Source organism: Drosophila santomea, chromosome X, assembly GCF_016746245.2.
Source record: "Drosophila santomea strain STO CAGO 1482 chromosome X, Prin_Dsan_1.1, whole genome shotgun sequence".
NCBI classification, from domain to species: Eukaryota; Metazoa; Arthropoda; class Insecta; order Diptera; family Drosophilidae; genus Drosophila; species Drosophila santomea.
In genome coordinates, this window is record NC_053021.2 from 9,987,413 (window position 1) to 10,010,816 (window position 23,404).

The 23,404-nt window shown below is 35.5% G+C and overlaps 4 protein-coding genes across 6 annotated transcripts; 2 read left to right on the forward strand and 2 right to left on the reverse strand.

Moving 5' to 3' along the window:
* Nucleotides 1-527: 527 nt before the first annotated feature.
* Nucleotides 528-10,100, forward strand: LOC120456713 (protein clarinet). The gene is made up of 4 exons (XM_039643695.1): nucleotides 528-6,623; nucleotides 6,701-8,332; nucleotides 8,385-8,933; nucleotides 9,668-10,100. The coding sequence occupies exons 1-4, from the start codon at nucleotides 573-575 to the stop codon at nucleotides 10,055-10,057; spliced, it is 8,622 nt and encodes a 2,873-aa protein (XP_039499629.1). The 5' UTR covers nucleotides 528-572; the 3' UTR covers nucleotides 10,058-10,100.
* A 129-nt stretch (nucleotides 10,101-10,229) lies between these two features.
* Nucleotides 10,230-11,351, reverse strand: LOC120456714 (sperm flagellar protein 1). Its single transcript, XM_039643696.2, has one exon. The coding sequence runs from the start codon at nucleotides 11,162-11,164 to the stop codon at nucleotides 10,325-10,327; it is 840 nt and encodes a 279-aa protein (XP_039499630.1). The 5' UTR covers nucleotides 11,165-11,351; the 3' UTR covers nucleotides 10,230-10,324.
* A 770-nt stretch (nucleotides 11,352-12,121) lies between these two features.
* On the forward strand, nucleotides 12,122-18,378 carry LOC120456312. Of its 2 annotated transcripts, XM_039643065.2 has the most exons (8): nucleotides 12,122-12,500; nucleotides 13,795-14,098; nucleotides 14,811-15,251; nucleotides 15,768-15,943; nucleotides 16,788-17,001; nucleotides 17,059-17,383; nucleotides 17,452-17,576; nucleotides 17,644-18,378. In XM_039643065.2, exons 2-8 carry the CDS (start codon nucleotides 13,945-13,947, stop codon nucleotides 17,772-17,774), a joined length of 1,566 nt encoding a protein of 521 aa, XP_039498999.1. In that variant the 5' UTR covers nucleotides 12,122-12,500; nucleotides 13,795-13,944; the 3' UTR covers nucleotides 17,775-18,378. The 2 variants fall into 2 exon arrangements, with proteins under 2 accessions (XP_039498999.1, XP_039499000.1); XM_039643066.2 differs by lacking the exons at nucleotides 12,122-12,500; nucleotides 13,795-14,098; nucleotides 14,811-15,251 and adding an exon at nucleotides 15,603-15,710 and having other exon boundaries at nucleotides 15,786-15,943.
* A 95-nt stretch (nucleotides 18,379-18,473) lies between these two features.
* Nucleotides 18,474-21,376, reverse strand: LOC120456313 (protein NipSnap). 2 transcript variants are annotated; one of them, XM_039643067.2, is made up of 6 exons: nucleotides 21,241-21,376; nucleotides 20,847-20,961; nucleotides 19,548-19,727; nucleotides 19,191-19,484; nucleotides 18,989-19,131; nucleotides 18,474-18,922 (listed from the first exon to the last, which is right to left on the reverse strand). In XM_039643067.2, the coding sequence occupies exons 2-6, from the start codon at nucleotides 20,900-20,902 to the stop codon at nucleotides 18,774-18,776; spliced, it is 822 nt and encodes a 273-aa protein (XP_039499001.1). In that variant the 5' UTR covers nucleotides 20,903-20,961; nucleotides 21,241-21,376; the 3' UTR covers nucleotides 18,474-18,773. The 2 variants fall into 2 exon arrangements, with proteins under 2 accessions (XP_039499001.1, XP_039499002.1); XM_039643068.2 differs by having other exon boundaries at nucleotides 20,847-20,920; nucleotides 21,241-21,371.
* Nucleotides 21,377-23,404: the final 2,028 nt, after the last annotated feature.

The window sequence follows — 23,404 nt, forward strand, 5'->3', positions numbered from 1 at the left end:
CGATATCTCCATTTCAATCAAGTACAATGGCAAAAAGTTTACCTACAGTTTCGAGTGCAGAAATTGAAACAATTGAAGCGGAAACAACTGAATTTTTAACTCCATTACTTCGATCCACAACAGAAGAAATCAGTTCATTACAAGAATCTAGTGAAGAAGAAAATCAAATGACAGAAGTGCCATGGACACTATCAACAATGCTTCCTCAAACAAGAACTCAAACTAAAAGTATATTTTCAAGTCATAGTGTAGATGAAGATAGAACATCTGAAGAAGATACAAGGACACTATCGATATCTCCATTTCAATCAAGTACAATGGCAAAAAGTTTACCTACAGTTTCGAGTGCAGAAATTGAAACAATTGAAGCGGAAACAACTGAATTTTTAACTCCATTACTTCGATCCACAACAGAAGAAAGCAGTTCATTACAAAAATCCAGTGAAGAAGAAAATCAAATGACAGAACTGCCATTGACACTATCAACAAAGCTTCCTCAATCAAGTACACAAACTAAAAGTATATTTTCAAGTCAAAGTCTAGATGAAGATAGAACATCTGAAGAAGATACAATGATACTATCGATATCACCTTTTCAATCAAGTACAATGGCAAAAAGTTTACCTACAGTTTCGAGTGCAGAAATTGAAACAATTAAAGAGGAAACAACGGAATTTTTAACTCCTTTACCTCAATCCACAACAGAAGAAAGCAGTTCATTTCAAAAATCCAGTGAAGAAGAAAATCAAATGACAGAAGTGCCATGGACACTATCAACAATGCTTCCTCAAACAAGAACTCAAACTAAAAGTATATTTTCAAGTCATAGTGTAGATGAAGATAGAACATCTGAAGAAGATACAAGGACACTATCGATATCTCCATTTCAATCAAGTTCAATGGCAAAAAGTTTACCTACAGTTTCGAGTGCAGAAATTGAAACAATTGAAGCGGAAAAAACTGAATTTTTAACTCCTTTACCTCAATCCACAACAGAAGAAAGCAGTTCATTTCAAGAATCCAGTGAAGAAGAAAATCAAATGACAGAACTGCCATGGACACTATCAACAAAGCTTCCTCAAACAAATACTCAAACTAATGGTATATTTTCAAGTCAAAGTGTAGATGAAGATAGAACATCTGAAGAAGATACAACGATACTATCGATATCACCTTTTCAATCAAGTACAATGGCAAAAAATTTACCTACAGTTTCGAGTGCAGAAATTGAAACAATTCAAGAGGAAACAACGGAATTATTAACTCCTTTACCTCAATCCACAACAGAAGAAAGCAGTTCATTTCAAGAATCCAGTGAAGAAGAAAATCAAATGACAGAAGTGCCATGGACACTATCAACAATGCTTCCTCAAACAAGAACTCAATCTAAAAGTATATTTTCAAGTCAAAGTGTAGATGAAAATAAAACATCTGAAGAAGATACAACGATACTATCGATATCACCTTTTCAATCAAGTACAATGGCAAAAAGTTTACCTACAGTTTCGAGTGCAGAAATTGAAACAATTAAAGAGGAAACAACGAAATTTTTAACTCCTTTACCTCAATCCACAACAGAAGAAAGCAGTTCATTTCAAGCATCCAGTGAAGAAGAAAATCAAATGACAGAAGTGCCATGGACACTATCAACAATGCTTCCTCAAACAAGAACTCAAACTAAAAGTATATTTTCAAGTCAAAGTGTAGATGAAAATAGAACATCTGAAGAAGATACAACGATACTATCGATATCACCTTTTCAATCAAGTACAATGGCAAAAAACTTACCTACAGTTTCGAGTGCAGAAATTGAATCAATTAAAGAGGAAACAACGGAATTTTTAACTCCTTTACCTCAATCCACAACAGAAGAAAGCAGTTCATTTCAAGAATCCAGTGAAGAAGAAAATCAAATGACAGAACTGCCATGGACACTATCAACAAAGCTTCCTCAAACAAATACTCAAACTTATGGTATATTTTCAAGTCAAAGTGTAGGTGAAGGTAGAACATCTGAAGAAGATACAACGATACTATCGATATCACCTTATCAATCAAGTACAATGGCAAAAAGTTTACCTACAGTTTCGAGTGCAGAAATTGAAACAATTGAAGCGGAAAAAACTGAATTTTTAACTCCTTTACCTCAATCCACAACAGAAGAAAGCAGTTCATTTCAAGAATCCAGTGAAGAAGAAAATCAAATGACAGAACTGCCATGGACACTATCAACAAAGCTTCCTCAAACAAATACTCAAACTAATGGTATATTTTCAAGTCAAAGTGTAGATGAAGATAGAACATCTGAAGAAGATACAACGATACTATCGATATCACCTTTTCAATCAAGTACAATGGCAAAAAATTTACCTACAGTTTCGAGTGCAGAAATTGAAACAATTCAAGAGGAAACAACGGAATTATTAACTCCTTTACCTCAATCCACAACAGAAGAAAGCAGTTCATTTCAAGAATCCAGTGAAGAAGAAAATCAAATGACAGAAGTGCCATGGACACTATCAACAATGCTTCCTCAAACAAGAACTCAATCTAAAAGTATATTTTCAAGTCAAAGTGTAGATGAAAATAAAACATCTGAAGAAGATACAACGATACTATCGATATCACCTTTTCAATCAAGTACAATGGCAAAAAGTTTACCTACAGTTTCGAGTGCAGAAATTGAAACAATTAAAGAGGAAACAACGGAATTTTTAACTCCTTTACCTCAATCCACAACAGAAGAAAGCAGTTCATTTCAAGAATCCAGTGAAGAAGAAAATCAAATGACAGAACTGCCATGGACACTATCAACAAAGCTTCCTCAAACAAATACTCAAACTTATGGTATATTTTCAAGTCAAAGTGTAGGTGAAGGTAGAACATCTGAAGAAGATACAACGATACTATCGATATCACCTTATCAATTAAGTACAATGGCAAAAAGTTTACCTACAGTTTCTAGGGCAGAAATTGAAACAATTGAAGCGGAAACAACTGAATTTTTAACTCCTTTACCTCAATCCACAACAGAAGAAAGCAGTTCATTTCAAGAATCCAGTGAAGAAGAAAATCAAATGACAGAAGTGCCATGGACACTATCAACAATGCTTCCTCAAACAAGTACTCAAACTAAAAGTATATTTTCAAGTCAAAGTGTAGATGAAGATAGAACATCTGAAGAAGATACAAGGACACTATCGATATCTCCATTTCAATCAAGTACAATGGCAAAAAGTTTACCTACAGTTTCGAGTGCAGAAATTGAAACAATTCAAGAGGAAACAACGGAAATTTTAACTCCTTTACCTCAATCCACAACAGAAGAAAGCAGTTCATTTCAAGAATCCAGTGAAGAAGAAAATCAAATGACAGAAGTGCCATGGACACTATCAACAAAGCTTCCTCAATCAAGTACACAACCTAAAAGTATATTTTCAAGTCAAAGTGTAGATGAAGATAGAACATCTGAAGAAGATACAACGATACTATCGATATCACCTTTTCAATCAAGTACAATGGCAAAAAGTTTACCTACAGTTTCGAGTGCAGAAATTGAAACCATTAAAGAGGAAACAACGGAATTTTTAACTCCTTTACCTCAATCCACAACAGAAGAAAGCAGTTCATTTCAAGAATCCAGTGAAGAAGAAAATCAAATGACAGAAGTGCCATGGACACTATCAACAAAGCTTCCTCAATCAAGTACACAAACTAAAAGTATATATTCAAGTCAAAGTCTAGATGAAGATAGAACATCTGAAGAAGATACAAGGACACTATTGATATCTCCATTTCAATCAAGTACACTGGCAAGAAGTTTACCTACAGTTTCGAGTGCAGAAGATAAAACAATTCAAGAGGAAACAACGGAATTTTTAACTCCTTTACCTCGATCCACAACAGAAGAAAGCAGTTCATTTCAAGAATCCAGTGAAGAAGAAAATCAAATGACAGAAGTGCCATGGACACTATCAACAAAGCTTCCTCAATCAAGTACACAAACTAAAAGTATATATTCAAGTCAAAGTCTAGATGAAGATAGAACATCTGAAGAAGATACAAGGACACTATTGATATCTCCATTTCAATCAAGTACACTGGCAAGAAGTTTACCTACAGTTTCGAGTGCAGAAGATAAAACAATTCAAGAGGAAACAACGGAATTTTTAACTCCTTTACCTCGATCCACAACAGAAGAAAGCAGTTCATTTCAAGAATCCAGTGAAGAAGAAAATCAAATGACAGAAGTGCCATGGACACTATCAACAAAGCTTCCTCAATCAAGTACACAAACTAAAAGTATATATTCAAGTCAAAGTCTAGATGAAGATAGAACATCTGAAGAAGATACAAGGACACTATCGATATCTCCATTTCAATCAAGTACACTGGCAAGAAGTTTACCTACAGTTTCGAGTGCAGAAGATAAAACAATTCAAGAGGAAACAACGGAATTTTTAACTCCTTTACCTCGATCCACAACAGAAGAAAGCAGTTCATTTCAAGAATCCAGTGAAGAAGAAAATCAAATGACAGAAGTGCCATGGACACTATCAACAAAGCTTCCTCAATCAAGTACACAAACTAAAAGTATATATTCAAGTCAAAGTCTAGATGAAGATAGAACATCTGAAGAAGATACAAGGACACTATCGCAATCTCCTTTTCAATCAAGTACACTGGCAAAAAATTTACCTACAGTTTCGAGTGCAGAAATTGAAACAATTAAAGAGGAAACAACGGAATTTTTAACTCCTTTACCTCAATCCACAAAAGAAGAAAGCAGTTCATTTCAAGAATCCAGTGAAGAAGAAAATCAAATGACAGAAGTGCCATGGACACTATCAACAAAGCTTTCTCAATCAAGTACTCACACTAAAAGTATTTCAAGTCAAAGTGTAGATGAATATAAAACATCTGAAGAAGATACAGGGATCCTTCAATCAAGTACAATAGCAAACAGTTTACTTACAGTTTTGGGTGCAGAAGATCAAACCATTCTAAAGGAAACAACGCAATTTTCAAAAATTTTTCCTCAATCCACAACAGTAGCCAGCAGTTCATTTCAAGAATCCAGTGCAGAAGAAAATCAAATGACAGAAGTTCCATGGACACTATCAACATCTCTTCCTCAATCAAACACAAAAACTAAAAGTACCTTTTCGAGCCAAAGTGTAGAAGAAGATGAAACATCTCAAGAAGATACAAAAACTCTATCGATTTCTCTCCAGCAACCAAGTTCAAAAGCGAGTCATACACAAGCTATTCCTAGTGCAGAAGAGGATCAAATAATTCTAAAGGAGACAAGTGAGTTTCCGAAGACTATACCGCAATCGACATCAATTAGTTTATTTCAAAGTTCGAGTGCAGAAGATGTGACCTCTAAGTCTATGCGTTTATTAAGTACACCACTAATTTCTAAACTGAAATCGTCGACGTTATCAACTGTTAAAAGTAAAGTTACCACTGAAACAACAACTGAGTATTTTATTTCCAACACCAATACTTCACCCGATTCCCTGCCTATACATAATACAATGACAGAATCTATGTCACTATTGTCACATCCAGTTAGTAGGTTTTCTGAAATACCAAGTTTGCTTTCGACATCATATAAAGCAACGAGTCAACAATCTCTGAAAATCATAGAAAATGTAACAAGCTCTCAATATGAAATTGTTTATCATAGCTCAACTAATCCAGTGATGACCGACATCATTGATTCATCTTTACCCTTAGATTTAATTACTATCTCGCAAGAAATATCAAGTTCACCGAAAAGTCAAGATAGCTTTAAAACGGAAGACATTGCTATAAAACCAACTTTATATGGAATACCAAGCCATCTTAATAGTTATACGAAATATGCAATGAGTAATACGGGTTTTACTACAATATTTAGCGATGAGGTCACCGGAACTATAACGACAGACACGAATGCAAATTCTTCAGACTATACAACCTATAAAGGATCAGAAAATACATTACAAAGTTTAACTTATCCAGAAATAAAAACCACAAAAACAAAAATTCAAACAACAACATCTGATAAATCAAAAGCAATGGAACACGAACAACAGACAGAAACATTCGCTTCCTTAATTGCCAGTGCCACAGATGCCGCTATTACTAAACAATCGCAAACAATAAATTTATACCCAGAAGAATTTAGTACTGAAGGAATCGAGACAATACCCACATTTTCAATTACACTAAAAAGTTCCAGTAATCCAGAACAAATATCTAAAACTGCAAGAGAAATATCAAAACCGGATAAAAATCAGTCAGAGCAAACGCTTAGTTCTCTTCCTGAATTTTCATCGACGAGTATATTCATACACTCGGATATTTCCAGCTCTAAGGAAATAACAATGGATGGTGAAAAGACCGAAAACACAAGTAGAAAAACTACAAATACGTTCTTAGTAAATACAAGTAATACAGCAGTTACAACATTGCCTACCACCGAGACTTCAGATGTGCTAACAACAGGAACTACTGAAACTACTTCCGAGGAACCGCTTTGTTTGTGTACTTGCGTAATTGATCCCGATGAGGATATTTGCTCGTGTAATTGCAAGATTACAAAGAGTACACCGAGAGCAAACACTACTTCAAAGGTAAGTGTTTAGTTAAATATCTTCTTTTTTAATATTAAAATACATATAATAATATATTTCTAATTTGTACTTTCTAGAATACTCAGTGGGATGGTTCCTCTACAAAATCGCTTGGACAAGAAGGAATAAGAAACCAAACAAGTGTCGTGCACACTACCAAGTACTCTACAACCGATAAATATTTGTCAAAGGAACCCTCAAAAACCCTTACATTTTCAAAGATAAGCACTAAACAGAATATTACTGAGAAAACTACAATACAGAATTTATCGTTGAATTCTAATATCGACAAGTCAACAACATTAGCTCAGCAATATTCTGATACGGATATTACGAAGTACTCCGCAACCGTTGGATTTTTGTCGACGGAACCTACAAAAACCTTTACATTTTCAAAATTAAGCACTAAACAAAATATTACGCAAAAAACTACAATACAGAATTTATCAGTGCAGTCTAATATTGATAAGTCAACAACATTAACTCAGCCATATTCTGATATGGACATTACGAAGTACTCCACAACCGTCGGACTTTCGTCGAAGGAACCCACAAAAACCTTTACATTTTCAAGGTTAAGCTCTAAACCAAATATTGCTGAGAAAAGTACGGTGCAGAATTTATCGTTGAATTCTAATATTGAGAAGTCAACAACATTAGCTCAGCAATATTCAGATACGGACACTACAAAGTACTTCACAACAGTCGAATTTTTGTCGACGGAACGCACAAGAACCCTTACACAAAATATTACTGGAAGGACCACAATCGACAATCAATCAATAGCATATTCTGATACGGAGACTACGAAGTACTTCACAACCGTCGGACTTTGGTCGAAGGAACCCACAAATACTTTTACATTTTCAAAGTTAAGCACTAAACAAAATATTACTGAGAAAACTACAATACAGAATTTATCAGTGCAGTCTAATATTGATAAGTCAACAACATTAACTCACCCATATTCTGATATGGACATTACGAAGTACTCCACAACCGTGGGACTTTCGTCGAAGGAACCCACAAAATCCTCTACATTTTCAAAGTTAAGCACTAAAAAAAATATTACTGAGAAAACTACAATACAGAATTTATCGTTGAATTCTAATATTGACAAGTCAACAACATTAACTCAGCCATACTCTAAGACGGACATTACGAAGTACTCCACAACCGTCGAATTTTTTTCGCAGGAACCCACAAATAAAACCTTTACATTTTCAAAGTTAAGCACCACACAAAATGTTACTGGAAAGCCCACTATCGACAATCAATCAATAACATCAACTCAGCAACATTCTGATACCGAGATTACGAAGTACTCCACAACCGTTGGACTTTTGTCGAAGGAACCTACAAAAACACTTACATTTTTAAAGTTAAGCACTAAACAAAATATTACTGAGAGAAGCACGGTAGAGAATTTATCGTTGAATTCTAATGTTGATAAGTCAACAACATTAACTCAGCCATATTCTGAGATGGACATTACGAAGTACTCCACAACCGCTGGACTTTTGTCGAAGGAACCAACAAAAACCTTTACATTTTCAAAGTTGGAACCGACCGAGCACATCAGCACCAATATAAATTTTACTGGGAAAGACACAACGGAATATATGATATCACAATCCAGTAATGAGAATAAAAGTGATACCCAATTGATCTTGACAACTGAAAATTTTATAGTGACAACAAGCTCAGAGGTAACGTGTTTTATGTTAAGATTTAAATGTTTTATAAAGTGTTTACTTGCAGCCTACAGAAGTTAATGTGTGGAAGGAGATCGACAAAAGACTTGATGACCTACAAAATAAGTATACGATTCGAGAAAACAACTCTTTGGAAAATTCGGAATTTAAAGAACAATTCAGTAAAATAGACTCGTCGATAAATTTGGGTAAACTTCCGGGTAATATTAGAGCTAGCCTGTACGCAAATTTTACAATTTACGACAAAATGAGAATCGAGCTGGAATCCATCATTTTATTTAAGCTGAACAAAATTTTGGAAAATATGAACGCAACGAAATCGACTCCAGCGTGTATTGATTATTATAAAAATATGTCCAAAAATTTAGTTGCAGGCTTGGCTATGTCAAATACTGAAAAGTGGGACATAATAAGAAAAAATCACCTCATTTGTCATATAAATCAAAATACAACGAACGCAACTACACCAGTTCCACCCACCACGAAAACGACCTCAGTGACAAAAACCATGGGAGGATTTGCTTCATATTATTGTAATCAACAGATTATGAATTTAATCGTTACGAAATATTCTCTGAGTCCTAACAATGAAACGGTGCGTGAGCTTGAACTAACTTATAATTTTAAAACAGTCTCAAACTTCTTTAAGTCAAATTTGTGTTAAGTTTGGTAACATCTTAGATATATATAATATGCTTCTAGCAATGAAAATATTTGATTACAGTCGAACTTCCATAACTCGAAACTTCTGCCAACAAATAAGCGTTAGTGTAACCATACCATAGAATTTACATATATTTCTTATCCTTGTTTAATTTAGTATAAAACAATTTAAAAAAGAGCACCGCATCTATAAAATAATAAAACAGTCCTCAGCGTTAAATTCATGAATTGGAAAATCATAAAACCAGATTAGAAGTTATAAAAGGTATGTACATAAGCGGAAAATAAATAAATACAAATAAATATTTCTTTTATATTTACATTTTAGACAAGCGACCATTTTTACATATAGAAGACCAAAATAATAGGGAAATTAGTGTTATGGAAGTTCGACTTGTGGATAAAAATAGGTATGAAAAAAAGTCGCACAATAATTCTAGTTAGGGAAGTTTGAGATTTGGAAGTTCGACTGTATTTTTCATTGTTATGCTTTTTTTCTTTAGTAGTACCATTTATTTTCCAGTTTATTATTGGAGTTATGAACTATCTAAAATGTAGTTTGAATCATGAGAAAAAAAGTGTTTCATATTAAAGTCGGAGTAATTAGCCTACTAGGAACTTTATATACATATATATTTTCTCGATCTATGCTAATCCTTCCTTTAGATTCCCATTTCACCCAAGGATCCGTGCACTTCAATACTAAAACATATTGGTATAGCTCATCAAAATAATGACTCCAGTCACAGTGCGGAATTTAATACCATAATTGAAAAGATAAAAACGGCAATCAAACAGGATTGGATAACTAACAAAAAAGCACTGTTAATAAGGGAATACTTGGAGTTTGAAAAATTGCGAAAATATCTCGATCATATTTTGGTGGGTAAGATTGAGGAATGCGATATGCGACTTGCAGTAGTTAAAAGTAGAAAGTGTTGGAACTATTACACAAAACTGAAAGTGATGTTCCATAAGGCAATGCAAGAGACGAGTGCCAGAAAACAGTATTTAATAGGTAATATATCAATGGTATGCAGTGATAACAAAGTGTGAACACATAATTTGTAAATGTGAAAACAAATAAAATGGCTTAAGAATTGCAAAAAAACTAATTAACTAACTAAAAACCCTTGATCTTCCATTGCAATAACCATTTAAAACATTTCAGCTATCGACTGCGCTTATCGATTGTCAATGACCAAATATATAAATATTATGCCCAGACTTTGTCTATTTCGTAATCTATTTAGCCGGTAATCGGTAATTTGGATCCACAATCTAACAATAAATAACTATTCAATAGTGAATCAAAGATTCCTATTAGGCGGTGGAGCTGTCCGGATCGGTTGGTGATGAAACTTGCGTTGGATTTATATTCTTCTGGGTTAGGGAGTCCTTGCCATCGTAAGCAAAAAAACAATTGGATGCGTTGCTAGCAGCTCTCTTTTGTGGTTGTTTTCCCATCTGCATCAGAAGTTCGTCTATCCGTTCCGTTTTGATTTTAATAATCCTCTCCATGTGGGTCAATCGCTGTTGATACGCATCGATGATAACATCCTTTGCCTGACTATCGCGTGCAATTTTCTCGTACAGCGAATATAGGATCATTTTTTGTGGCACCTGAACAATGCCATCGCCCACCTGCTTGTTGACCACAACAGTTTTCACCTCATCATTTTCCTCCCAAAGATGTTCTTGCCGCAATGCCGCATTTCGTTGCTCTGCCAGGCGTTGTCGTTTCTCCAATCGTATCACTTCATGCAACAAGACTTCGGCGGCACCACTAACACCATTTGCCATTTGTTCCATAAAATCTCTGGTCAACGTCATATTCAACTTGGATAACACTTTAAAGTTAAATGTCTCCCAATTGGCCAACTTCAGCTGAACACTACTCTTCTTGGGATAATTGTAGAGATCAACCAATCGCGGATAGTCGCGTTTGAATATTTCGGCCAACGGCAAAACATCGGAAAACTCACGACGCAATCTTTGAGTGCTAATACTATTTTGTTGCAGCCATTTGTTCACTTCCTCTAACTCTTCGCGGCTCAGATTCTTGCCACTCACGGTATGCATTTTTGGTGAATATGATATGCAATAGCAAAAGCAATTTTTAAATGTTGTTTTCGGTTTAATTGCTGTGTGGTATACACACATTGAAATATCCGATGTGTCTGGGTTTTGGTATAAATTCTACTACTGTGAGTGCAAATCCAAAGCATCCTTTGAGTGGGAATCTTAAATAAGGGACACTATCGTATTCCGAGTTTTTTGAAAGCTATAATAGTGGGACATTTTAAATAACCTTTTTAAGCCCTGGCTCATTGAAAGTTTTATTTTGTTTGGTGACAACACCTTGGACTTAATCCCTACATTTTAGTCACTACAAATTGTGACAAGACCGTCACCGCGTACTCTTTTGTAACATTTGATCTAAAATTTGTAGACCACATTTTTAGTACAAGTATAATACTTTTCAGGAAACACGTATTATTATATTTTTTAGTTTAGATCATCATTCTTTTTAGCATGGCCTAAAATCTGTTATACTGTTTTATAAATACTGATACAATAAGTGTATAACAGCAAAACGCGCTCAAGAACACAGGTTTGCTTTTTGTAAGCATCGTAAAATGTATTGTAGAAAAATCGCCGTCAAGATTTTTGACACCCAAATTGTACAGACATATGTATATTCTAAAGCAATTTACTTGTAAGCTTATTACAACTTAAATAACGCTACTCAGTTAATTTAAAATAAAAACTAGTTATACCAATAAAAGGTAAAAAAATATTTGTTGGTTTTGACTGAAAATATTACTAACATTGATATACATATTAATTCATTCACTTAGGACTTAATGAAAGAAACCAAACTTTTCCAGGCAATGAATTTCCCAACTTTAATAAAGTCCTAAGTAAAAGCTTTGGGACAAGAAAAGTTTTCCCAATAAGGGGAGATGTTCTGAGCAGTGGTGAGTAGCATAAAGGACTCAACAGAAATCCCCTCCGAGTGGCTCACTCACCGGATTTGAGTGTGCAGACCAGCTTTCACTCACTTGTGCTCGGCTTTTCATTTGGACGCTTGGAATGGAGTCCAAAGTTTTTGCCAACGACAGTTCATTACGGTTTTCAAGGATAAGCGATACCTACGTGCTCGCCGGATAGAGCGCATGAATAAAACGCACCAAAGTACATCTGCGTATTTCCTACCGTCTTTATGAAATAGTTCGAGTAAATTATCTGTTTTTTTTTGTGGTGTGTACAAGTGTGTTAATAAAAAATCAGGAAAAAACTTTTAAACGCCTGGTTAAAGTAATATTTTTTTACAACATTTTTTTTTGTTGTTGCAAACTTAAGCTAACTTAATGCAAACGTGCCAGTGGATTTTGTACAAATGTGACTTGTGCCAACAGAGCAAGGGATTTACTAATCGCCGCAATTCCGACCAGGTATTTTGAATGGTAGACAGGCCAACACATCGCTGCACATGGTAAGTGAAAGCAAAGATAGAAAAAAAGAGCTGTCAAACTGCATAAATATTTAAGGAACCAATTAATTGCTGAACCTAATCAAGAATTCCAATAAAAAGTTAATCAAATAATATAAATAATTTAATGTAATCTACATTGCTGAGTTTCAACGAGTATTCCAAGAATTGAGACTATTACGTTTCGTTAGATTTTGAAAATAAAAACTGCGCCATGGGCAAAAAGTTAATCTTGTTGCCAGAAATATATATCACTTTCGATTGCTGTATAGACAGACGGGAAGCTTAAATTCTGGTAGCGGAGACGAACTCAAAATGAAATAGGAAATAGGATGCCGCTGGCAAGTGTCCCAAAATATCAAATTCCCCGCTACTCACTGTTCTAATGCCAAATATATTGCCCATCGTTGGAAGCGATTTTTATAATTGACAAAATATAACATTTACCGCAAAGCAAATTCAAATTTTCAACGCCTTAATGTTAGTTTTTGTTTTATATTATTCTGTGTTTATGTTTTTATTTGGCGGCAATATTTATTTGTTTAAAGACATTGCAAATGAAAGCGGGCAATTTCCACAAGGCAAACACATATGTATAATATGTGGCTTTCAGAGCCAGCAGTTTTAAAAGCATAAAATTATTCATACTTCATACTACTAAATCCGGGTCATGTCGCACGGGGCATTTTTTCGTTATTGTATTTGTTTTGCTTTGCATGCCTTGAGCCAAGAATTAATAGTTCTCCTCCCATTATTTGAATAGTCGAGTCCCATGGGCCCAGAGATGCTGATCAAACCATTGTTAAGGGCCTTTAACGTCTCCCTCACAACCTTCTAAGCAAAACCTATAGCCTGCCATTAAACTGGGTCACACAAATTCACAATATCTTACTCCGGTTTAATAAAGCTTTAAGATGTTTGGTCAGTTTATTGGGTTTTAAAGTGCTTTTTTGTTATCCATCGGCCACTTGGAAAAGTCAACACAAGAAATGAAATAAAATGGTAGTAAAATAAAAAATTTGAGAGCACATTTTTGTAGATATAAATGTATCAAGCGGGAGCTTAAGCATTAGGTCACTTTTTTCCAAACTTCCAAATGGCTGACATAAAAGAGCACAGACAAACTAAAGTTTATCGTGATTTGTATGCATTTGCTATAATAATTGTAAGAGTAAGGACAAAGAAATGATTTTCCCAACAATTAATTCAATTATTCATGATATGCTTTAATTTACATGTGGGTAGAATAACTTAAGCAAATGATTTGCCATGAATACTTTACAACGTTCTCTTGCAGTAATTTAAATGGTAAAGAAAAGAGGGAAATTGTCGCCCAGCGATCGACAAGATTCGGTGCCGGAAAGCAGCTGAGTTTTCTCGGAACTAAGATGAAGGTTACTGATTTCTCTCGAGCACAATCCGTAAGTCACGTCGCCCCGTGCAAAGGATGAGGCTTCCGAAAGGATATAGGACACTATCACCAGCATCGAACGCTGCCCAGACGCTGCCACTCTCCTACAATTCACAAACCAGTCCCAGTCTGAGCCTTCTTCGACTGCTCACAATTGTCTTGGTGATTGGATCGCAAGTTCATGTTCTATGTAAGTGTAGCCCTTAAGTTTCCCTTAACTTTGTTTACAAAACAGCACTTAAATAAGCCCGAAGCCTTTGTTATGACTCCTTTTCCCCATGTTTTGTGCTTTTTACTTATCAAGGTAGCATCAGCTAGGGGAAGTTCAATTATTCTTAATGGACAGCGTTTTCTTAGAGACGACTTGCAACGGACATTTAACCCCAAACTTTCCATTTCGGTCAATTAAGTTCAAAACTGAGTTGTTCATTCATGGATAGTAAAAAATCCGCATGGATAGTAAAAATTAAAACATTTTATTATGGGAAGCAATGGGTGTAATTTGTTTATGTTAAATACATGGAAAAAAGGAAATTTAGAAACCATTCTTAAATAAAAAAAAATTGAATTTCAGGAATTCAACGGAAACCATTTTGTATTTTGTATAAAGCAGATTAAAACTAATACCACAGATTTAAGCCCATAACTCTTAAGTGCATTTTAAGAACTAAAGTGTAAACATTGTAGATAGTAGTGAATAGTCAGAACCTTCATTTTTCCCATCCCTTTTATAATTTTACCCATTTAATTGCCTTAACAAGTTTTTAACATATTGCATGTATGAACTTAGATTTAAGACAATGGAACCATTTAAAATGTGGTCAGTTCTGTGTAGCTAAACTCATATTTATACATTATTTTTCTGAAGTATTTATTGTATTTATATTGTTCTTTTAATTCAGACACGGCATCCGTCGAAACAAAACCCCCCTCCGCAAGTGAACAATCCAGAAACGGCGAGAATCGTACATTACTTTTTGATGACTATAATAAAACTAAATCGACATTATCAACTGCTGATTACCTGTCAGCCACAAGGGCAACCCTTTACGCGTTTTCATCGCAGTACCAGGACGAGGACCATTCCCAAATGCCAGTCGAGGCGTCTAACGCTCCGTACAGCTCCATTACCACGAAAATGAGCCGGGATAAAATACCCATGGAGACACCGGGCAGCATGGAGTTAAGCAGCAATAGCCTTGCAATCAAAAATTTGGGGACAACGGATCAGCTAACGACTGCGACCATGCCCACCACAGCATTTGCATCCCTGAAAGTCGACAGGAGTACCATGAAACAGCCAATCGATTCCACGCGCACCAGAAATCATTGGACAGCAAGTGGTAAGTGGGATACCTTTGGTAATTTGCTGTGAAAAACATCATATATGTATTTAGCTACCTATATGAACATTTTCAGCTATGTTTTGCTGAAATAACCCATTGTAAATATTGAACTTTTGGCAACAGTCCCCATTTTCCGTCCAAAAATAATCAATTTCTTGATTAAAACTAAATTAATAATGGTCGAAATGTGCATTGGCATACCACGTTGTGCTCGTTATAAAAGTTCCAATCGGCAGTCAAGTTTGGGAAAATAAATTTTTTGACATTTTGGGCACCATAAAAAAAAAATTTTAAAAACGTATTATTTGTCGTTAGTATGGCTTTATAGCTGCGCAAAACAGTTATTTCTACATCAATTGTTGTCTTTAAAGAAAGCAAAAGGTTATATGGAGTATATAAAAAAAGCGCACTTACCACCATCTGTGTACATATTTACATACATACATGCGTACAAATGTATGTATACTCTTAATTTGGATTTAATTTTTCGGAAACTTTTTTAAATCTTGGCAGGATTCGCACGTGTCACAGAACGACCACGTAGCAAGCACCACCACGAGCACCACTGGGGACCCTTTTTTGAGGAGCCCATCAACTCGGCAACCTCGGGTGACAACCTCGTTTCCGCCGTACATTTGTTTACGGAAGCGGTGCTCAATTGCCGTGTCGGTATGCTTAAGGACAAAACTGTAAGTGAACGTCATTTTCATATGTACAAAAATACATACCTACATACATATTTATGTATGTACATGCACATCTACATGCATACATACAAATGTACACATTTATTGGTTTGCACAATTGATTGATTTCACAACTGATGAAACAAACAACCAATAACAATTTGAAATAAATTAGCTCTTTGCTTTCACGGATTTTATTTACTTTATTTTTAATTAACACATTAAAAACAAAACAAAAACGACAAGTAAAACCGTTTTTTTTTAAATAAATATAATTTAGTTACTATTTAATTTAAATGCCCTTTTTAAAATGTTCACACCATATTTTGCAACAAAAAAAGCAACACAACATAGCACTTTTTGCATATACATACATATGTATGTATAAGTGTACTATTATACGGATGTTTGGGTGCGTGTGTGTGCAATATCGGAAGCCCATTAAACGCACAAAACTTGCCCATTAAACGATAAATATTATAATTTCTGAATGCAACTCATTACACCAGTCTGCTAGCACTTATTTGGTAGCGTTTTACATAATTGTTAGCACTTTTTAGCACAGCACAATAAATAAAAGGTTTAATTCTAACGCGTCGGCCATTTTCTTTGTATAACGCTCGCAAAGGAAGAAAACGAAATGAGAGAAAAGAGAAACTTTTGGTTTCGACTAGAAGAAGAAGAAGCGAAACTTAAGAGAGCCGATTTTCTTTTCCGCCATTTTCTTAATTCGATCCTCTCTTTTCTTTCTGTTATACCGATAGTCGATAGGACGTTTTAAGAGAGAAACATAAGTGACGTATTTTCTTGTACTTACTTACGTACTTCTGATTTTCCAAATTTCCAGGTCATGTGGGTCCGGCGAACGGCAGAGAAGGTATCGCTCCTGACCGTTGGCAACGTGACTTACAGTGGAGACCCGAGGATTCGGGTGAAGTTCCAGTACCCGAACAATTGGCGGTTACTTATCAATCCCACGCAGACTGAAGATGCCGGAGTTTACATGTGCCAGGTTTCCACCCATCCTCCCCGGGTATTCACAACAAATCTCACTATCTTGGGTATGGATCACATAATATGCAATCTTATTGCGAGTCTAACGTGTCAACCACTTACAGAACCCCCCCTAAGGATAATCGATGAGCACGAGAGGGACGTGGGGGATCGTTATTATAAGTCAGGAAGCACCGTCGATCTACAATGCCAAATATCGCGTAGCTTTTTCCAAAAAGAACGCCAAACCATTCTAAAATCAACTGAATCTGCAAACGATGCTGTACAAAAACTAATCAATGAGACGACTAGTGAGCTTAATTTAATTGGCAACACAAATCAGACGCAGCACAAATTCTCTGGCCAGGATCTGGAGAAATACTTCACCAAGTTTATAACCTGGGCCAAGGACGAGGAACCGCTCCAAGGAATGACCAATAGGCGCTTAAGGTAGATAAAAAACAATATGACAGCTCCTAAGGTCTGAGTTCTTATATAGTACATTATGCACATTGCAGTGTTTCCGATGTGTGGCTAACCAGTCGTATCTCCATTGGGGATGCCAAGCTATCCGATAGCGGCAACTATTCCTGTTCTCTTGGCAGACTGTTTACCGTGATTGTCCAAGTTCAAGTGCTCACAGGTATTACTCATCATATTTTAGTGAAAATCATACCCCTAATATATATGTATATGTTATATATTTATAGGTGAACTACCCGCAGCAGTCCAGCACAATATAGCATCAAGAACCGAAATCTATTCCCTTGCGATGTTGGTACAACTCCTAGTACTCATTTTCCTCTTCACTTGCCTGAAAACTGAAAGTCGACATTTCTGAGGCTTTCATCTGAGAAGGGGACTGCGAAAAACCCATAGCCATTCGATTTTCACAAACAATTAACCAATAATATTAGGTATAAACGAGATTGGCTGGTTCTAAACAATGGTTTTAGGTTTAAAATTGAGAATCAGAAGGTGATTTCATTACATATTTTTGTTATAGTGCCTACGGTGGAAAAGACTTTAAATTTGTTTGGACAAATGTTTTTAAAAATTTGTTTAGAATTGAATTAATTAGGCCAAAAGACGACACAATAACATTCCACATTCCTAAGAACCAAAACCCAACGGTTTAAAAAAAAAAAGAGAAGTTCGTCGAACTTTTATTCTAGTTAATTTAGTAATGATGTTAAAATCTCGCACACATGTTATGATGCCTCTTAAAGAGTTAAGAAACTGGCGAGGATAGCAAAATATTTAGTTAACTTTTATGTGACGATTAAATATTTATCGAAGTTATTATGTGCATTAAATAAGTTTCAACAACTAAGCAGGCAAATCAAATGTATCATACGTTATTATTATGTTATACCACTTATTCACAGGATAACAAGTATTTTCAAGAAAACAACGATCTGATTAAAACTTTATGCGGTATACTACTTTTTCATCACCTATTTTGCTGTTTGTAATTATGGAATTGGGTGGTTCCAATATCCATGGACATTTTGCGGGATCTTTTTTAATACCAACATTATAACAGTTTCATAATTGCTTTATTTTATAAAAACAAAATTGGTTTTGTTAAATTCAAAGGCCGTAGGCGATACACACATAGAGGTTCGTAAAAATGTTGGGTAGAAATTTTCACTTTGACCTTAAGTATACTTAAAAAAAAAAAATTAAATGATTGCATGTGTAGCTGGCATTATTTACAATAACTATTCAACAGGAAAATAGGCGAAGTTGCGTTCTCGGCGTTTTCACAGCTAATTTGTTTAGGCGTTGATGAACTCCATTTACTCAGATCGCTAGAAAGTGTAACACCCAGTGCCAATTATTGTGAGGGCGAGAACTCAGTGGGCGCCAGGACACGGCAGTGCATGTCGCGGATTAATGGCACCGTGTAGGCCACGCACTCATCCCATCCGGGGGATCGCCAGGCAGCTTCTCTGGTCTCCTTACGGTCTTGCAGAGATTTGTAACCTATTTTCGAAAGAAAAGCAAATATTAATATTTTGAATCTATACAAGTAAATCATGAGTTACTTACACCAAATGTGGTGGACATTGTACAGTCTTCCGATCTGCGAGAAGAATCCGGCGAAAGCTTCGTTGTTATGCTGACGATAGTTAATGGCGCGGGCCCAGTTGTTTCCCCACTCAATCATGGTGCCAGGGGTCAGCCGGTATGAGCTAAGACAATTGGGTTAATTAGCTATGCATTTTCAAATACAAAATACTCTAGACCATACCGCATTTCGTAAATGTTCTTGCCGGTACGACTGGCGATCTGCGGCCAGTAGCTGAATGCCAAGAGATATTGCAGATGACGGGAGCGCAAGAATTTGGAACGCTCCTGCATCAAGCTGAGATACTCGGGATCATTCCAAAGGTCATCTTTGGCCTGGTCTATCTTCTCAAAGCCTCCTGTGTACTTCCAAAGGTGCAGGCACTGATCCATGTCGCCCACCTGAACGGTCCATGATGCCACCAACTCGGTGGAGAGGTTTGCCTTCTTCTCGTTGATCAAAGCGACAGTATTTTTGCTGTGATAAAGGTAAGGCACTTTTAACAATCTATGCTAATTGCAATCTATGCTATGCACTTACTAGTTATTTAAATAGCTGCCCATGGAATCGGGCCTGACGTTGTGGGTATGAAGGGCATATATGATTTCCTTATCGCTGAGCATGCGACTGTGCGACTCCTTGGTTGGCTCTATTTTCCGGACGAGCAGTTTGGAGAACCATGACTCTGAATCGTTGCAGCTCGGTGTGGTGGACAGGGAGCTAAAAGTGCATTAAATAGATTAGAAATATAACTTGCAATATCTTAATCATATTCTCAATAAGTTAAAATGTTTTCGGATTACCTTCAACATAAATTTTGAAAATATACGTTCTACACAATTTGGTTCCAACTTTTTTAGATAACCTTTTTAATAAGTGTATCATTCAGATCGAAGATATAATATTCAATTTGTGGAAGAGCGCTTATCAATATTCGCTCAAAGTAGGCCAATTGAATTGGACCGTAGGAGAAAAAGATAAAAAAAAGAATAAGCTATTTCCTTTACACTGAACTAATAAATTAAAAAAGCTACCCCTCTAAATTTAATTTATTCCAATTTTCCAGAGGAAAATGTATTCACAACTTAAAAATACAAAATATACACTAGCAGTGTTCATATATGAAGGGTAACCAAAATTCGCACCGAAGTGTTTATTTTGTTGCGCATACGTTTTTGCTTGCTGACGTCGCAACGGCATTTTCATATATGTAAATACACGACGAATTTGGAACCAACCATACATATATATGTACCTATCAATGTGTAGGAGTGCGAATACCAGTGCTAGAAAGGGTACGCGATTTGTGTACCTACAAGGACGGTACCTTGCAGGTACTTTTCAAGATATGTTGGTCGGCCAATAAAAATGGCAAGCAATAACTACTCTGCATATACTAAGCTCAAAGCTTTTTTTTCTAAAATAAAGTTAAAGAGTTTTTAAATAAGTACAAATAGTATATATCCTCTAAAAGACTAAGAAATATAAATATGTTAAAATACCTTATTTAAAAAAAAAGGGACGTCTAGATAGGAGGATAGTTAAATAAACAAAACTTTAAGATCCTGACAAATACTTCAATTTATATACATGTAAGAAGCATAAAGTTTGTTATTTCCATCTTATCTTTAAATAAACAAGTATATAATATTTTTCAAACATTTTCTTTTGGATTCCAGTGCATGGTAATCTAGGCAATTAAAATAGGTGCCACAAGCTGGTATCCAGGTACAGGTACCTATGGCTATTCCACAACACTGATCAAATATGTACATGGACACAGCTGTGGGCAGTTTTTTGTGTTCAATTTATTTAGTATATGCATGTTGTTTTTCTTACCGGACAGCGTTGTTGTTGCCTTTGCCGACGGCCAATAGATTACGTAGCTTTAACATTTTCGATTTATGTAGGATCTGGCGAGTATATATGTATATATAGCGATATGGGGTGAAAACTGGAAAATAAAATCAGTAACTGTTATCATCCCGATTCGCCATCTCTCCCACTGCAATGTGTGTACATTATGTGTACTTTAGTCAAGGTGAAGTCAGAGTCATTTTAACAAGTGCGCCGGTACATGGTCTTTGGTAGCATTGATAATAGAGAATATAGAGCGTTCTCTCGTTTCAACTCTGTCCGATGTCCGATGTCCCCACCCCGCTGCTAATCGCTTTCTCCGTCGCATAAGGCAATTATTTTGGCAATGGGTCCCTCTTTCCACGCTAGCACTCACTTTATAATTATTTGCGGGATTGTTACAAACTAAAATAATATTTAAACGAAATGTTAACGTTAAAAGAAAACAAAATAATATGCAGTAGAGCTGGCTTAACCACTGACCGATTGTATCGATATATCGCGTACACGCGCTTGGCTATCGATACGAGCTTTAGAGCTCAACGAGTAATCGCCTTTTCGATTGTAATAATATGTTATATCGATATGGTGTCACAGTATTTCGCTTTAATCTGAACTTAAACCGTTACACTTAAAATATATTTCATACAACTGATTTTGAATTTTATAGTTCGAAAAAAATTAATTATCGACATGCTTACCATTTTTGGTTTGTTTTTAAATATGAGTGCGAGGTCATTAGACGCTATTTTTAAGTAATATTATAAATGTTTTTGTACCGAAGACATCCCACGTTTCAAGAAGTGTATTTACATTTGAAATTATTTTAAAACAACAACGTAAATAATTTATCAATATGTGACTTGCGCTTTTCCTTTTCCAAAGTAATCAACACATCACTTGTAAAAAACACGCGGAAGAGAAAGGATCGAAATAAGAAAGTGGGAAAATGGCGAACGCGAAAATTGTACTCTCTTAATTTTGGCCGCTCTTTTCCTTCTATTCCATTCTCAAGCTCCTGTTCACGTTCAGTTCGTTTTCTCCCTCCGTCGGCATCGGTAAAAGAAAATGGCGGCACCGCGTGCTAAAACGTTTTAAATTAATTTTACTGTTTTTCGGTATTAAAAAGTACTTGAAGTTATTTAAAACGATAAGTAATAAGTAATTGCACACCGGTAATCATATTTTAGCTCATTTCTTTTTGTTAAACGGTTTAATTTTGTCTTTTATATTACGGATCTTTAGAGTTTCACACACACACGTTCGTGCAGAAAGGTACATACATACGGATGTGTGCGTAGTTGTTCAACTCCGTTTGATCTGCGTTTTAAATTCGATTGCGGTTATTTATGCTATTTATGCTTTATGCTTTGATTGCGGTTATTTATTTGCGCCATTTTTAAGTAATATTATAAATGTTTTTGTACCAAAGACATCTCACGTTTTAAGAAGTGTATTTACATTTGAAATTATTTTAAAACAACAAAGTAAATAATTTAGTAATATGCAACTTGCGCTTTTCCTTTTCCAAAGTAATCAACACATCACTTGTAAAAAACACGCGGAAGAGAAAGGATCGAAATAAGAAAGTGGGAAAATGGCGAACGCGAAAATTGTACTCTCTTAATTTTGGCCGCTCTTTTCCTTCTATTCCATTCTCAAGCTCCTGTTCACGTTCAGTTCGTTTTCTCCCTCCGTCGGCATCGGTAAAAGAAAATGGCGGCACCGCGTGCTAAAACGTTTTAAATTAATTTTACTGTTTTTCGGTATTAAAAAGTACTAGAAGTTATTTAAAACGATAAGTAATAAGTAATTGCACGCCGGTAATCATATTTTAGCTCATTACTTTTTGTTAAACGGTTTAATTTTGTCTTTTATATTACGGATCTTTAGAGTTTCACACACACACGTTTGTGCAGAAAGGTACATACATACGTATGTGTGCGTAGCTGTTCACCTCCGTTTGATCTGCGTTTTAAATTTGATTGCGGTTGTATGTAGTTACTCATATTTGTAATGTTTGTTTATTTACTGAAAACCGACTACAATATTATATGTCTATGAGCGTTTTGCGGTAATAACTTATAAAACGTAATATAATTAATATAAATACGAAAAAACACACGACAAAGAGGATCGAAAAAAGAAAATGGCGGAAACGAGATATGGACTCTCTTAATTTTGAGCTGATCTATTCCTTCTCCGCTCTTAATACCGTGCGTTTTTCGTTAACTTCCTTCTCGTACATCGGAAAAAGTGGCTGTAGCGAGTGTTTTTTGTTATTGTGCTTGTGTGTGTTTGTGCTTAAATACCATTATGTTACCTTAAGAAAATGGAGGTAACGAGAAATGGACTCTCTTAATTTTGAGCTGCTCTATTCCTTCTCCGCTCTTAATACCGTGCGCTTTTGATTCCATTTCATTATCTTCCTTCGCGTTCATCGGGAAAAGTGGCTGTACCGAGTGTTTTTTTTTATTGTGTTTGTGTGTGTTTGTGCTTAAATATCATTATTTTACCTTATGCGGGTAAATTTGAAAATG